The 14,619-nt window shown below is 38.4% G+C and overlaps 1 protein-coding gene across 12 annotated transcripts in view; it reads left to right on the forward strand.

The window, feature by feature from the left end:
• The window catches only part of DNM3 (dynamin 3), a 643,632-nt gene that overhangs the window by 237,141 nt on the left and 391,872 nt on the right, over positions 1–14,619 (forward strand). For all 12 annotated transcript variants that reach the window (XM_061382632.1, XM_061382633.1, XM_061382635.1 and 9 more), the window contains exons 5-7: positions 6,193–6,291; positions 6,876–7,036; positions 12,918–13,060. In XM_061382632.1, the coding sequence (XP_061238616.1) occupies positions 6,193–6,291; positions 6,876–7,036; positions 12,918–13,060 (403 nt within the window). The remainder of the gene's footprint in view (positions 1–6,192; positions 6,292–6,875; positions 7,037–12,917; positions 13,061–14,619) is intronic.

The following is a 14,619-nucleotide window of genomic DNA, read 5'->3' on the forward strand; positions in this document are numbered from 1 at the left end:
CGTCCTGAAAATTTCCTTCTTTTTCTGGTTAGATTGGATTCCCTGCTTCTGGATTTCCTTCTGGATTTCTACTTCCTTGCTAGTTTGTTCCCATGTTTGGTGGAACACATCTTTTTAGTAGTCTGCACCACCCCGTGGCCCCCCCCCAAAAAAGGAGAAAATGAGGTAAAATATTTTGAGATTTTGTGTGTCTGAAAATAACCTTTTCTACCGTCACGTTTATTGATAGTTTAGAATTCTAGGCTAGAAATTAATCTTTCTCTTAGAATGTTGGAAACATTGCTCTGCTGTTTTTTATTTTCCAGTTTGCTGCTGGGAAGACTGATGCTGTGATGATTCTCAAAACTCTTTTTATAGCTTTCTTTTTAACTTCTATGGGCGCTTTTTAGGATATTTTATTTGTTTTCTGTATTATGAAATCTTTTACTGATGTTCCATATTGTGTGTATGTTTGTGTATGTTTTTCATATTTTGTTGGGCACTTGGTGAGTTCATTCAATCCCTAAATTCATCTTTCACTTATATGACATTTTATGAATAGTATGTCCCTGCATCCCTGACTCTTTCTATTTGATATTCTCTCTCTTATTGGAATGCCAGTTATTCAGATATTGGATCTTCTGGTTCATTTCTCTAGTTTAAAAAAAGTTTTTCCTTTATTGTTATCAACTTCTTTTTGTTTTCTGGAGGAGTTCCTAATTTTGTACTCCAGCATTATTATTTTCTGCTCTCATACTTTTAATTTTTGAACATTCTTTTTGTTTGCTTGAAAATTTCCTTTTATGACATTCTGTTTTTATTCCATGAATGCAATGATTTCTTTCTCTCTGAGGATGTTAATATAAATAATAGTTTTCTTCTGTATTTTGCATTATCTTTGTTTTCTTCAAATTTAGTTTTGTTTTTTTTTTTAATCCATGTGGCATGTGGGATATTATTTCCCCAACCAGGAATTGAACCTGTACCCCTGACGTTGGAAGTGCAGAATCTTTTTTTAAAAAAATTATTTATTTTTATTGAAGGATAATTGCTTTACAGAATTTTGCTATTTTCTGTCAAACCTCAACATGAATCAGCCATAGGTATACATATATACCCTCCCTCTTGAAGCTCCCTCCCATCACCCTGCCCATCCCACCCCTCTAGGTTGATATAGAGGCCCTGTTTGAGTTTCCTGAGCCATACAGAAAATTTCTGTTGGCTATCTATTTTACATATGGTATTTTAAGTTTTAATATTGCTCTTTCCATACATCTCTCCCTCTCCTCCCCTCGCCCCATGTCCATAAGTCTGTTCTCTATGTCTGTCTCTCTATTGCTGCCCTGTAAGTAAATTCTTCGGTACCATTTTTCTAGATTGCATATTATGTGTTAGAATATGGTATTTATCTTTCTCTTTCTGACTCACTTCCCTCTGTATAATAGGTTCTAGGTTCATCCACCTCATTAGAACTGACTCAAATGCATTCCTTTTTATGGCCGAGTAATATTCCATTGTGTATATATACCACAACTTCTTTATCCATTCATTTGTCGATGGCCATCTAGGTTGTGTCCATGTTCTAGCTAGTGTAAATAGTACTGCAGTGAACGATGGGATACATGTGTCTCTTTCAATTTTGGTTTCCTCAGGGTATATGCCTAGGAGTGGGATTGCTGGGTCTTGTGGTGGTTTTATTCCTAGTGTTTTCTCCATACCATCTTCCATAGTGGCTATATCAATTTACATTCCCACCAACACTGCAAGAGTGTTCCTTTTCTCTACACCCTTTCCATCATTTATTGTTTGTAGACTTTTTGATGAGGGCCATTCTGACTAGTGTGAGGTGATATCTCATTGCAGTTTTGATTTGCATTTCTCTAATAATGAGCGATGTTGAGCGTCTTTTCATGTATATGTTAGCCATCTGTATGTATTCTTTGAAGAAATGACTGTTAAGGTCTTTTTCCCACTTTTTGATTGGGTTGTTTGTTTTTCTGGTATTGAGCTGTATGAGCTGCTTGTATATTTTGGAAATTAATCCTTTGTCAGTTGTTTCATTTGCTATTATTTTCTCCCATTCTGAGGCTTGTCTTTTCACCTTGCTTTTAGTTTCCTTTGCTGTGCAAAAGCTTTTAAGTTTAATCAGGTCCCACTTGTTTACTTTTGTTTTTATTTCCATTACTCTAGGAGGTGGGTCATAGAGGATCTTGCTTTGGTTTATGTCATGGATTGTTCTGCCTATGTTTTCCTTTAAGAGTTTTATAGTTTCTGGTCTTACATCTAGGTCTTTAGTCCATTTTGAGTTTATCTTTGTGTATGGTGTTAGGAAGTGTTCTAATTTCATTCTTTTACATGTAGCCGTCCAGTTTTCCCAGCACCACTTATTGAAGAGGCTATCTTTGCCCCATTGTATATTCTTGCCTCCTTTGTCAAAAATAAGGTACCCATAGGTGCATGGGTTTATTTCTGGGCTTTCTATCTTGTTCCATTGGTCTATATTTCTGTTTTTGTACCAGTACCATACTGTCTTGATGACTGTAGCTTTGTAGTATAACCTGAAGTCAGAAAGCTTGATTCCTCCAGCTCCATTCTTTCTCAAGACTGCTTTGGCTATTCAGGGTCTTTTGTGTTTCCATATGAATTGTGGAAGTGCAGAATCTTAACTACTAGACTTCCAGGGAAGTCCCTCAAGTTCAGTTGTATAGTGTTTACTTGTTTTAGTTTCATATTAGAGCATCTCCTTGGCTGTCCATTTATATTTAAATGTGAAATATTATCGGTTGATATTCCGTGTGTGTTTATTTGAATTATGGAATGATAGACTTCCCAACAATAGTCCTGTGTATTATTGGACTGTTTTAACTGTTGTTCCTTTGAATGTCAACATGTATTTTTTTCTGTTGGAATGGTTAGTATTCCCAGACCATTGTTCCAATCTCTTGCCTGGGGATTAAAGTCTTTATTCAAGTCAGATTAAGGAACTGGAATGGGGAGGGGTAGTCCTCCCATTCTCTGTATAGAATTTTGCTTAATTATCCTCTTTTAATACTATATTCCTCCAAACTGGGCCAGGTGCCCATGAGTTCAGTTTTTTCTACTTTCATTCTTTCCAGAGAGTGAACCTGCACTGTCCTGCCAGGATAGACCAGGGCAGCACCTAGCTATGTTATCCATGGAAATCTAACTGCTTCCATCCAATGTTTCTATTTTCAGCTTCAGCTACCACCACCATTCTCCATAGTTTTCAGAGCTATTGGCGCCCCCGGGTCTTGACTCTTATGGAGAGGCTATGATGTAAATTGCACTCATCTCACACATTAGTAAAGTAATTCGCAAAATTCTCCAAACCAGGCTTCAGTAATATGTGAACCGTGAACTTCCTGATGTTCAAGCTGGTTTTAGAAAAGGCAGAGGAACCAGAGATCAAATTGCCAACATCCGCTGGATCATGGAAAAAGCAAGAGAGTTCCAGAAAAACATCTATTTCTGCTTTATTGACTATGCCAAAGCCTTTCCTTTGACTGTGTGGATCACAATCAACTGTGGAAAATTCTTCAAGAGATGGGAATACCAGACTACCTGATCTGCCTCTTGAGAAATTTGTATGCAGATCAGGAAGCAACAGTTAGAACTGGACATGGAACAACAGACTGGTTCCAAATAGGAAAAGGAGTTCATCAAGGCTGTATATTGTCACCCTGTTTATTTAACTTATATGCAGAGTACATCACGAGAAACGCTGGACTGGAAGAAGCACAAGCTGGAATCAAGACTTCTGGGAGAAATATCAGTAACCTCAGATATGCAGATGACACTACCCTTATGGCAGAAAGTGAAGAGGAACTAAAAAGCCTCTTGATGAAAGTGAAAGTGGAGAGTGAAAAAGTTGGCTTAAAGCTCAACATTCAGAAAACGAAGGTCATGGCATCCGGTCCCATCACTTCATGGGAAATAGATGGGGAAACAGTGGAAACAGTGTCATACTTTATTTTTCTGGGCTCCAAAATCACTACAGATGGTGACTGCAGCCATGAAATTAAAAGACGCTTACTCCTTGGAAGGAAAGTTATGACCAACCTAGATAGCATATTCAAAAGCAGAGACATTACTTTGCCAACAAAGATCCGTCTAGTCAAGGCTATGGTTTTTCCTGTGGTCATGTATGGATGTGAGAGTTGGACTGTGATGAAGGCTGAGCACCGAAGAATTGATGCTTTTGAACTGTGGTGTTGGAGAAGACTCTTGAGAGTTGCTTGGACTGCAAGGAGATCCAACCAGTCCATTCTGAAGGAGATCAGCCCTGGGATTTCTTCGGAAGGAATGATGCTAAAGCTGAAACTCCAGTACTTTGGCCATCTCATGCGAAGAATTGACTCATTGGAAAAGACTCTGATGCTGGGAGGGATTGGGGGCAAGAGGAGAAGGGGACGACAGAGGATGAGATGGCTGGATGGCATACACTGACTCGATGGACGTGAGTCTGGGTGAACTCCGGGAGTTGGTGATGGACAGGGAGGCCTGGTGTGCTGCGATTCATGGGGTCGCAAAGAGTCGGACACAACTGAGCAACTGATCTGATCTGATGATGTAAATTATTCAGCTTCTAGGCATCTCCTGTTGTTGACTTTCTTGGATGAAGTTTTCCTCTTTTTCTGATCTGTTAGGTTAGTTAACAGTCATCCTGCTAAGTTTCCAGTTTCAAAAATTATCTGCATTTCTCTTCCGTTTTCTTCGACTTTCTTGGTTTAAACCCTCTACATTAAAACATATTATTTTATTATGATAAGGAGTATATTGGTTAAAAGCATGGATTCTAGAACCAGACTGCCCAGATCCATTTCTTCTGTGACCTTGGGATGAGTGACTTAATCTCTCTCTGACTTAGTTTCCTCATCTTAAAAAATTAGTAGTTGGAGTACTTGATAGATTAAATGATTTAAGACATGTAAGCATTTAAAACCATAGCTGTTTTAGAAAGTATTAAACATTATTATTTGAGAGTGAGCCTGTAAGTCACTCAGTCGTGTCCGACTCTTTGTGACCCCATGGACTATACAGTCCATGGAATTCTCTAGGCCAGAATACTAGAGTTGGTAGCCTTTCCTTTCTCCAGGAGATCTTCCCAACCCAGGGATCAAACCCAGGTCTCGTGCATTGCAGGCAGATTCTTACCAGCTGAATCACAAGGGAAGCAAGAATACTGGAGTGGGTAACCTATCCTTGCTCCAGGGGATCTTCCCAACCCAGGAATCAAACCAGGGTCTCCTGCATTACAAGAGGATTCTTTACCAACTGAGCTATCAGGGAAACCATTGAGAGTGGTTTCAGGCAGAAAATAAAAACTTGTATTCAGTTAACCATGTTTAATTGCAAAGCCAAAGAAATACACTTAAAAAGATGACTCAGTAGGCAATATTGTTCATTTTATCTAATGATGGGACCAAAGAACAAACAGTACATCTGATATGCTACATAAAATGTTTAGGTTTTTTCATTATTTTATTACTGAAAGGAACCTTTGATTCATGATTTCCAACTGTTTATTTTATAGAAGAGGAAAACTGAGACTCAGAGAGTTAAGTGACTTATCTTAAGGCTAGAATCCATGGCTCAGAATTCCTATTTCAGTCTTCTTTCCATTAAGTCATATTTCTTTTTCTAAGTAACAATGAATATGTGAGATTTGTGAGTTTATTTTTGGTAATGATGGTATCCTGTACCTAATTTTCTTCTCTTTATAGTTTGCTCTCAAGTGCTCAGACCTGGATCAATAATAAGCTTTGGTTTCTGACATACCCACATCACTGGTCCATGTGTAATCTATTTTTGTTTTTAATAATGTAATGCATAAAATGAAAGCATCCATACTGTGTGCAATCCTTGAGGGGATAATTTAAATACATAATTTCTATGTACATGTAGTACAAAAATAAACTCATACATTTATAAGTATTTTGGTGAAACAGCTATTTGTTTTTTCTCTCCTGGATCAAGAGTTATCTTATGGATGGGTCGTTTTGCAGCTCTCTGTCTCATCCTGTTGAAATTTACTAGATGGGATAGTTGTGGATTAGAAAACAAAATAAGATGGTGAGGAACATGGAAAGAACCAGAAATATGAGTGCTTTGCAATTAACATTGAGACATATATGTCTCTGAAACTTGTTGGTCTCTGCAAATTGTGTAATGTGGGTTTTGTTTGTGGTGCAGGTCTGAGAACCATTGGAGTCATCACCAAACTGGATCTCATGGATGAAGGAACAGATGCCAGGGATGTTCTAGAGAATAAGCTGCTGCCACTTCGCAGGGGTAATGTAATGTGTCCTATACAGGACTTTCTTTGATGGTGTGGCAGAGAAACAACTGGGAAACCAGTGGGAGGCTGAATTTTTATGCCTCCACATTGAGAAGAATGGATTTAAGCTTAGTTAAACATTTTATGGAATGACATGGTGTTCCCAAATAATGTAGTAAAATTGATCCAAAGAAAGAACTATTCCTTCAAACAATAGGAATAAAACAGGAAAAGGAAGGGGTTTGAAGGAACGGTATAATTATTCATCATAGTCTGTATAAATGTATTCTGTTTAAGTCTGAATTATTTACTTGCTGCTGTCTGATAAAGCTGCTTAGAGATTTACTCTATTTAAATGCACAGATCTTTTAAGGACAAAAGGACGTTATTTTGTTAATGCTAAAAAATCAACATTAGCCAAATTGTCCAGCCTTCATTAAATACTGATATCCCAAATTGAGTTTTGTAAGGGGATCTGTTCTTCAGACTCTTAAAATTATTTTGCTTTTCTTATTTGGCCTCTTTGACAGCTTTAAAATTTCCCCAGAAGAAGAAACCAAAAGTGTCCCCAACTCCATAGATGTGTGTTTTGTTTTAGGTTACGTGGGGGTGGTAAACAGGAGCCAGAAGGACATAGATGGGAAGAAGGACATAAAGGCTGCCATGTTGGCAGAAAGGAAATTTTTTCTCTCACACCCGGCTTACAGACATATTGCTGATCGGATGGGGACCCCACACCTTCAGAAGGTCCTTAATCAGGTAAAAATGGTTTTTCAATCAACAAGAACAATTATAAAATATGTGAATGGCTATTGGAATCCATATTTCTTATTTTTATACTTTTTTCTGAACTATTTAGCATAATAGTATTAATAGAAAAGTTAAAAGATGAATATGAATACTTAGACCCATGCCATTAGTAATTCTGAATGACCAGAATCCACCTTAATATTATTGAAAGAATAGTGTACTAAGCAGAAATACGTATTTATTTACAAACAGTGAACAGGGGAACACATTTTAGCACATATTTGTTCATAATATATAATTGTTTTAAGGAGTTAAACTTGCATCTCTCTGAAAAGTTTGTCTCTTGTCATCTGTTTTTTTTTTGAAATGTCAATCTGTGATGGTTAAGTTAAAATTTCTTTATGATTTTGTTTAGGATTGGTTTGATCCTTAATTTCCAATCTTAAAAACAAATAAGCAATCACTGATCTTCATTCATCTAAGAAACTTTTCCAGATAACCCCTTTCCTCACAACAGATAGAATTAGGCCCTTTGCTTCCCCTCACTTCATGCATATTGGAGAAGGCAATGGCACCCCACTCCAGTACTCTTGCCTGGAAAATCCCATGGATGGAGGAGCCTGGTGGGCTGCAGACCATGGGGTCGTGAAGAGTCGGACACGACTGAGTGACTTCACTTTCACTTTTCCCTTTCATGCATTGGAGAAGGAAATGGCAACCCACTCCAGTGTTCTTGCCTGGAGAATCCCAGGGACGGGGGAGCTTGGTGGGCTGCCGTCTATGGGGTCGCACAGAGTCGGACACGACTGAAGCGACTTAGCAGGTGCAACTTCATGCATATATACATTTCTTCCATAAAAATTTAGTGTACTTTTTTTTCATATATTTTCCAGTCCCTAGTAGAATTGTATCATAGTCATTGAGTATAGAGCCTCCACCCCAAGTTTTGATTACATTGACTCAGATGGTGAGCAACTTTTCTCACAAAAAGTATGCTTTAACTTTTATTTATGAACTTAAATAAGTCAAGTAGTTAACAGTTGTTCTGATTGTTCCCTCCTAGGTGTCAGTAGAGGCTAACACAACAGTAGGCTACTAGTAACATTATATCTGAACAATTTAGGCAGCAATTGAAGCAGTTTTAGAAAATAAAAAACAGTAGTATACTTGTATTTTAAGTGATGTAACACAGACTAATATAAAATTTGTATTTTTAAATTAAGGGTAGATGAATATTTGGAAGCCATAAAGCAATAATATAGTTGTCATTTAAAAAATTTTAACTTGTTTTGGAGAAGGAAGTTTGGTTTGTCATGCAAGAATCATGATATTCTATCAATGTATTTAGCTCTGATAAAACTATTTTTTGATTTCTGCTCTCATACCTGTATTGGGCTAAGAAAAATGCAAATAAATGAAAAAAAAAACTTAGAGAAAAGTCACTAAAATAATTAGAAATAATAAAGTTAGAAATATGAATACTGGAAAAGTAGAACAGGTATGCTTGACCATTTGGTTATTACAGGTGACCCATAAAGTATGGCATAACTGATTCTGGTTGACTGAAAATTGAATAAATATTATACTAAAGATCTTTCATTTCCTGTATAATCAGTTTCTCTATTGCTTCAAGGATCTTCACACTGTGTTTGAAATTAGGATTTTTTTTTTTTTTGCCATGCCATATGGCATGTGGGATCTTAGTTCCCCAGCAAGGGATTGAACCCTTGCATCGAAAGCACACTGTTTTAACCACTGGACTTCCAGGGAAGTCTCCTGAAATTAGGATAATTTTATTGCTGATCTTATGTGTACCAACACGTCTGACCCTGAGGGACTCTTACTATAGCAAAAACTGAAAAAAGGACAGGATATTTTTGAGGAATTGAAAAGAATATCATTATGGCTGGAGGTCAGAGAGTGAGTTGTAAGAGAAGAATGTGGAGATGAAGGCAGTGGCTGAATCCTATAGTGTTTGTAAGCAAAGTTAAAGATTTTGGTTGTTATCCTAAGAGCCCTGGGGAGTCAGTTGTTTAAGGAATCTGAGGAGGGGAATAACAGTCACATCTGTGGGTTAAAATGATTATGGTGGTTGCAAATAGGAAGATCAAGAGTAGAAATGGGGAAATGAGAAGAAAGAAAAAAAGAGAATTGAGAAGACCTCTTACTTATGAGTCAAAGTGAGAAATGATGGTAGCCTGGTCTTGGTTAGTGCCAGTGGAGATGGAAAATGAATCAGATTTGGGGCATATTTGGGAAAATTGAGAACTTGGCAGTGGATTAGCTCTAGTGATTGACAGAGAGGGAAAGTCAAGGATAACTCCCAAGTTCCAGGTTATTATGAAATCACCAAGATGGAGAAACTTCTGAAGGGAATATTAGGTACTTGATTTCAGTCATGTTGAGGTTAACACTTCCAAGAAGAGAAGTTAGGAAAGTCAGTTAAGTGGTTACTATTACTCTTAGATCTGGGGTTTGTTCTTGGGCATTGCTACTGGGAATGCAGTCTTCTCCATTCTTTTATTTTCTGCTTCAAAACCATAATGGCAACACATGCCAGGGGAATAACATGATAAGTCTGTTGGAGGAGTGTGGAATTTCCTCAGTTCTGTCTCGTCCCAACAGAAATTTGAAGTGACGGACCAGATTAAAGCCCTTGGACAGACCCTGTCACAGCCCTTGGACAGACCCTGTCACAGCTCTCAGACAGATCGGTGTTACAGCTCCATGTTACAGCTCAGTTTTATTTAGAAAATAAAGGAAAATACATCCTTCAGGCATGAGGGCATGCCGACCCAAAAGACAAGAAGAGAAGAGGGGAGTTACCCCCGGCCCTTTGGCTCCTCTTTTTATGTGGTTTTTATCTCCTCCCCCTGGGCTTGCCCTATGTAAATTGGGCTAGCCAGGAGTGCTGTTTGTTCTACCTGAGGTCCTCACTGTGGTCCTCAGACCTTCCTTTGTTCTATTTTCTCAAGCTTTTCCCTTCCTTGTCTTTTAGCCACTGCCATTCTGGACTCCTTTTTCCTATTCTAACAAGTCATAACTATGGACAAGGTTTTAGGATAGGTGTGAACTATTGACAGTTAAATAACTTGATTTATTGAATAGATATATCCAGATAACCTTGAATATCCAGATAACCTTGAATCTGCCTGCAATATGGGAGACCTGGGTTCGATCCCTGGGTTGGGAAGATCCCCTGGAGAAGGGCATGGCAACCCACTCCAGTATTCTTTCCTGGAGAATCCCCATGGACAGAGCTATTGTCCATAGGGTTGCAAAGAGTTGGAAAGAACTAAGTGATTAGGCATGCACATGGGTAAGCTCGGATAAACATAAATGATTTTAAATGGTTCTTCAGTTGGTTTGGGTCTACTTATCTTATTCCCCTTATTTTAAATTTAAAATACACAGACGAACTATACAAAAAAGATCTTCAGGACGCAGGTAATCATGATGGTGTGATCATTCACCTAGAGCCAGACATTCTGGAATGTGAAGTCAAATAGGCCTTATTAAGCATCACACAAACAAAGCTAGTGGAGGTGATGGAATTCCAGTTGAGCTATGTCAAATCCTAAAAGATGATGCTGTGAAAGTGCTGCACACAATATGCCACCAAATTTGGAAAGCTCAACAGTGGCCACAGGACTGGAAAAGGTCAGTTTTCATTCCAATCTTAAAGAAAGGCAATGCCAAAGAATGCTCAAACTACTGCACAATTGCACTCATCTCACACGCTAGTAAAGTAATGCTCAAAATTCTCCAAGCCAGGCTTCAACAGTACATGAACCTTGAACTTCCAGATGTTCAAGCTGGATTTAGAAAAGGCAGAGGAACCAGAGATCAACTTGCCAACATCTGCTAGGTCATTGAAAAAGCGAGAGAGATCCAGAAAAACATCTATTTCTGCTTTATTGACTATGCCAAAGCCTTTGAGTACGTGGATCACAACAAACTTTGGAAAATTCTTCAAGAGATAGGAATACAAGACCACCTGACTTCCCTCCTGAGAAATCTGTATGCAGGTCAGGAAGAAATAGCTAGAGCTAGACATGGAACAACAGCCTGGTTCCAGATCGGGAAAGGAGTACGTCAGGCTGTGTATTGTCACCCTGCTTATTTAACTTATGTGCACAGTATATCATGAGAAACGCTGAGATGGATGAAGCACAAGCTGGAATCAAGATTTCCAGGAGAAATATCAATAACCTCAGATATGCAGGTTATACCACCCTTATGGCAGAAGGTGAAGAAGAACTAAAGAGCCTCTTGATGAAAGTGAAAGAGGAGAGTAAAAAAGTTGCCTTAAAGCTCAACATTCAGAAAACTAAGACCATGGCATTCAGTCCCATCACTTCATGGCAAATAGATGGGAAAACAGTGGATACAGTGGCTGACCTTATTTTTTTAGTCTCCAAAATCACTGCAGATGGTGACTGCAGCCATGAAATTAAAAGACACTTACTCCTTGGAAGGAAAGTTATGACCAACCTAGATAGCATATTCAAAAGCAGAGACATTACTTTGCCAACAAATGTCCATCTAGTCAAGGCTATGGTTTCTCCAGTAGTGATGTATGGATGTGAGAGATTGACTATAAAGAAAGCTGAGCACCGAAGAATTGATGCTTTTGAACTGTGGTGTTGTAGAAGACTCTTGAGAGTCCCTTGGACTACAATGAGATGAAACCAGTCAATCATAAAGGAAATCAATCCTGAATATTCATTGGAAGGACTGATGTTGAAGCCGAAACTCCAATACTTTGGCCACCTGATGCAAACTACTGACTCATTTGAAAAGACCCTGATGCTGGGAAAGATTGAAGGTAGGAGGAGAAGGGGACGACAGAGGATGAGATGGTTGGATGGCATCACCAACTCAATGGACATGAATTTGGATAAACTCTGGGAGTTGGTGATGGACAGGGAGGCCTGGCATGCTGTGGTCCATGGGGTCACAAAGAATTGGACACAACTGAGTGACTGAATCGACTCACTGACTTTAAATTTATTATTCTTTTTCCTAGATTTCTATAACATTTACATTTCTCTTGATTCTGAGTTTATTTCTTAAGCCATGCAAAAAGGTGATCTTTTTTCCTGTTAATTCAGACTTAATTATATTGTAACAGAAAGAGCATTAGTCAGAGGGCTAATCAATCTGAGTTTATATCCCACCTTTATTCTCAATTAGTTTTGTCCCTCTTAGAAAATCTGTTAGAGAATTTTCTTTATCCTAAGCTTGAGGTGTCAGCAGATGACTTCAGTGGAAATGCCAAAGCAAGTGGTTAGGTAGAGGTATCAATACCAGGGCTTTTTATATACAACCTGTTGAGGGTGTAAGCTAGGGACTAACCACAGTTGGACTGGGGCCTAAAGATGGAGGAAAGAGGAAACACCTGCCTGAGCTATAGAATGGAAAGGAAGTTAACAACTGACAGGTACATGGGTATGAATGAGCTCCACTGGTGGGTGAGCCTTTTGGTTCTGAGAATTCAGGCAGCACCTGTCATTCTCTGCTTCTTTCATTTGTATCACATTCTAACTTAAGGTTCCTTTTCACAGGGTAGCTGATCTGACAGATTAGTCCATACTAAGGTGTCATTAGGCAGCTTCATTAGTAAACTTAGCTGCCTTTTAATAGGGTATCCCCGATGTAAAGAGATAGTCTCAGCTAGTGACTTTAGCTGAGGGAATTTTGACCTGGGGTGTAGGCAGTGGAGGAGAGAGCTGGAACTTCTCACATCTGTCTACACAGTCAGACTCACATGTGTGTATGACTTTCTAAGGTTTTGAGTGATCTGGAAAACAGTGAAGGCCAATTTTTATCTTCCGAATTGAACTTCCGTCTCTTATATGTGTGCATGAATTTGTTTTGTTTTATTTAGCAACTTACCAACCACATTCGAGACACCCTGCCCAACTTCAGGAACAAACTACAGGGCCAGTTGCTGTCCATAGAACATGAAGTAGAAGCCTACAAAAACTTCAAGCCAGAGGACCCCACCCGGAAGACGAAAGCATTGCTGCAGTGAGTCACCTTGCCCTTCCCTTGTTCAGCACTTGAAACTCATTTCTTCAGTTTGCTTTTTCCTTAGTCTATTTATCATGCTAGTTTCTAGGTTTTTTTCCCATAGAAGTAAAGTATATGAGGCTTTGTATATGTCACAAAATAAGCCTTGAATCTTTGTTTTCTTGAAGAATAGTTGTTTATCTTAATTCTGTCATTATAAATTTAACCAATGCCCAATCCTCTGCCCAGTTTTATTGTGTTTTTCTAATTGGATTCAGTAAATGAGCAAAACCAACAGTGATAACTCAGTAGGGTTGTTTGCCCTTAGTCTTTAAAAGTGGGCTAGGTTCCTGTTGAAAATGTCATCTGGATTGTGCAACTGTTTCTGTTGGTATCACATGTACTTATTATCTTTTTTACTTCAGTCATTTTATATCATCTGTCTGTGTGTATTTTTCAGTGCAGTGAGAACCAAGGATTTAATTTTAAAAACTACAGACAGTAGGGCACATTTAAGTTTCTTTTTCCTATTTGGTAATGATTTTAATGTAGACCTTTAAATACACAAATGTGAAAACTGCCAAGTGTCTTTTTACTCCTTCAAGATCTTTTCTTCTTATCCTTGGGTTATTAGATTTATCCCTGAGGGTTCTTGGGTTAGGATAGCAGAGTTGTTGGAGGATTGCCATCCCCTTATGTCTTTTACCCTCATTCCTTCTTTTAGCTCCTTCCAGCCTCATCTATCCTTTTATCCCTGTGCTTCAAATTGCCCCAGGTCTCTCTCCACCAGAAGACCCCCACTGACCAGCTTACATCCCTGGATATCTGAAGTCCATCTCTAAAGATGATGCTTGCCACTTCCTATGGCCCCTTTCTCTCTGCACTCTTGTAATCAAATACCCCTAATATGGCTTTTAAAATGCACAACCTAATTCCTTTTATTTGTAGGAGGATTTCTAAATGTTAAAATTATTTATGTAACATATTCAATGCATTATCTTGTATTCCTCCATGTAAAAAACAGTAAGATCATACAGAGGAAAAATTTTTTTTCTTGGATTCAACTCTCTCATAGTTTATCTTTTCTTTTTCTTCTTGGCTTTGGTTAAGCTCCTATTAAAAGTCTTCAAGTTACAGAGAAAGGAAAGCTATTTCTGTTTAGGCCCTAGGTCATCATCTTAACGTTCAACTGAAACTGTTGTCTTTGTAAAGACTAGGTCTTGCCTCTGTGATTCCATTGGACTCATTACAATTTTCCACAGTTGGATTCCTCCCTTGTAGGGAGCTGATTCACCTCCTTCTTTCCTTCCTGCCTCTCTCTCTCCCTCCCTTTCTTCATTACTTTCTCTTGCCTTGCTCACATCTCTGTGTTCTCTTTGATGTCTGGCTCTGTGCTATCTACTACGGATTCAAAAATGAATATGATTTTTAACCCTCAAGAAGAAACCACAGTAGAGCAGCAGAAACAGATATATAAACAACTAACTGTTAAAGTCTGATAAATGCTACATTTCTGGTAAGTATTAAATGTTAAGGAAGACCAGATAAAGAGCAGATACATGCTAGGAAGGGTGTGA

The sequence above is a fragment of the Bos javanicus genome, chromosome 16 (genome assembly GCF_032452875.1).
Source record: "Bos javanicus breed banteng chromosome 16, ARS-OSU_banteng_1.0, whole genome shotgun sequence".
NCBI classification, from domain to species: Eukaryota; Metazoa; Chordata; class Mammalia; order Artiodactyla; family Bovidae; genus Bos; species Bos javanicus.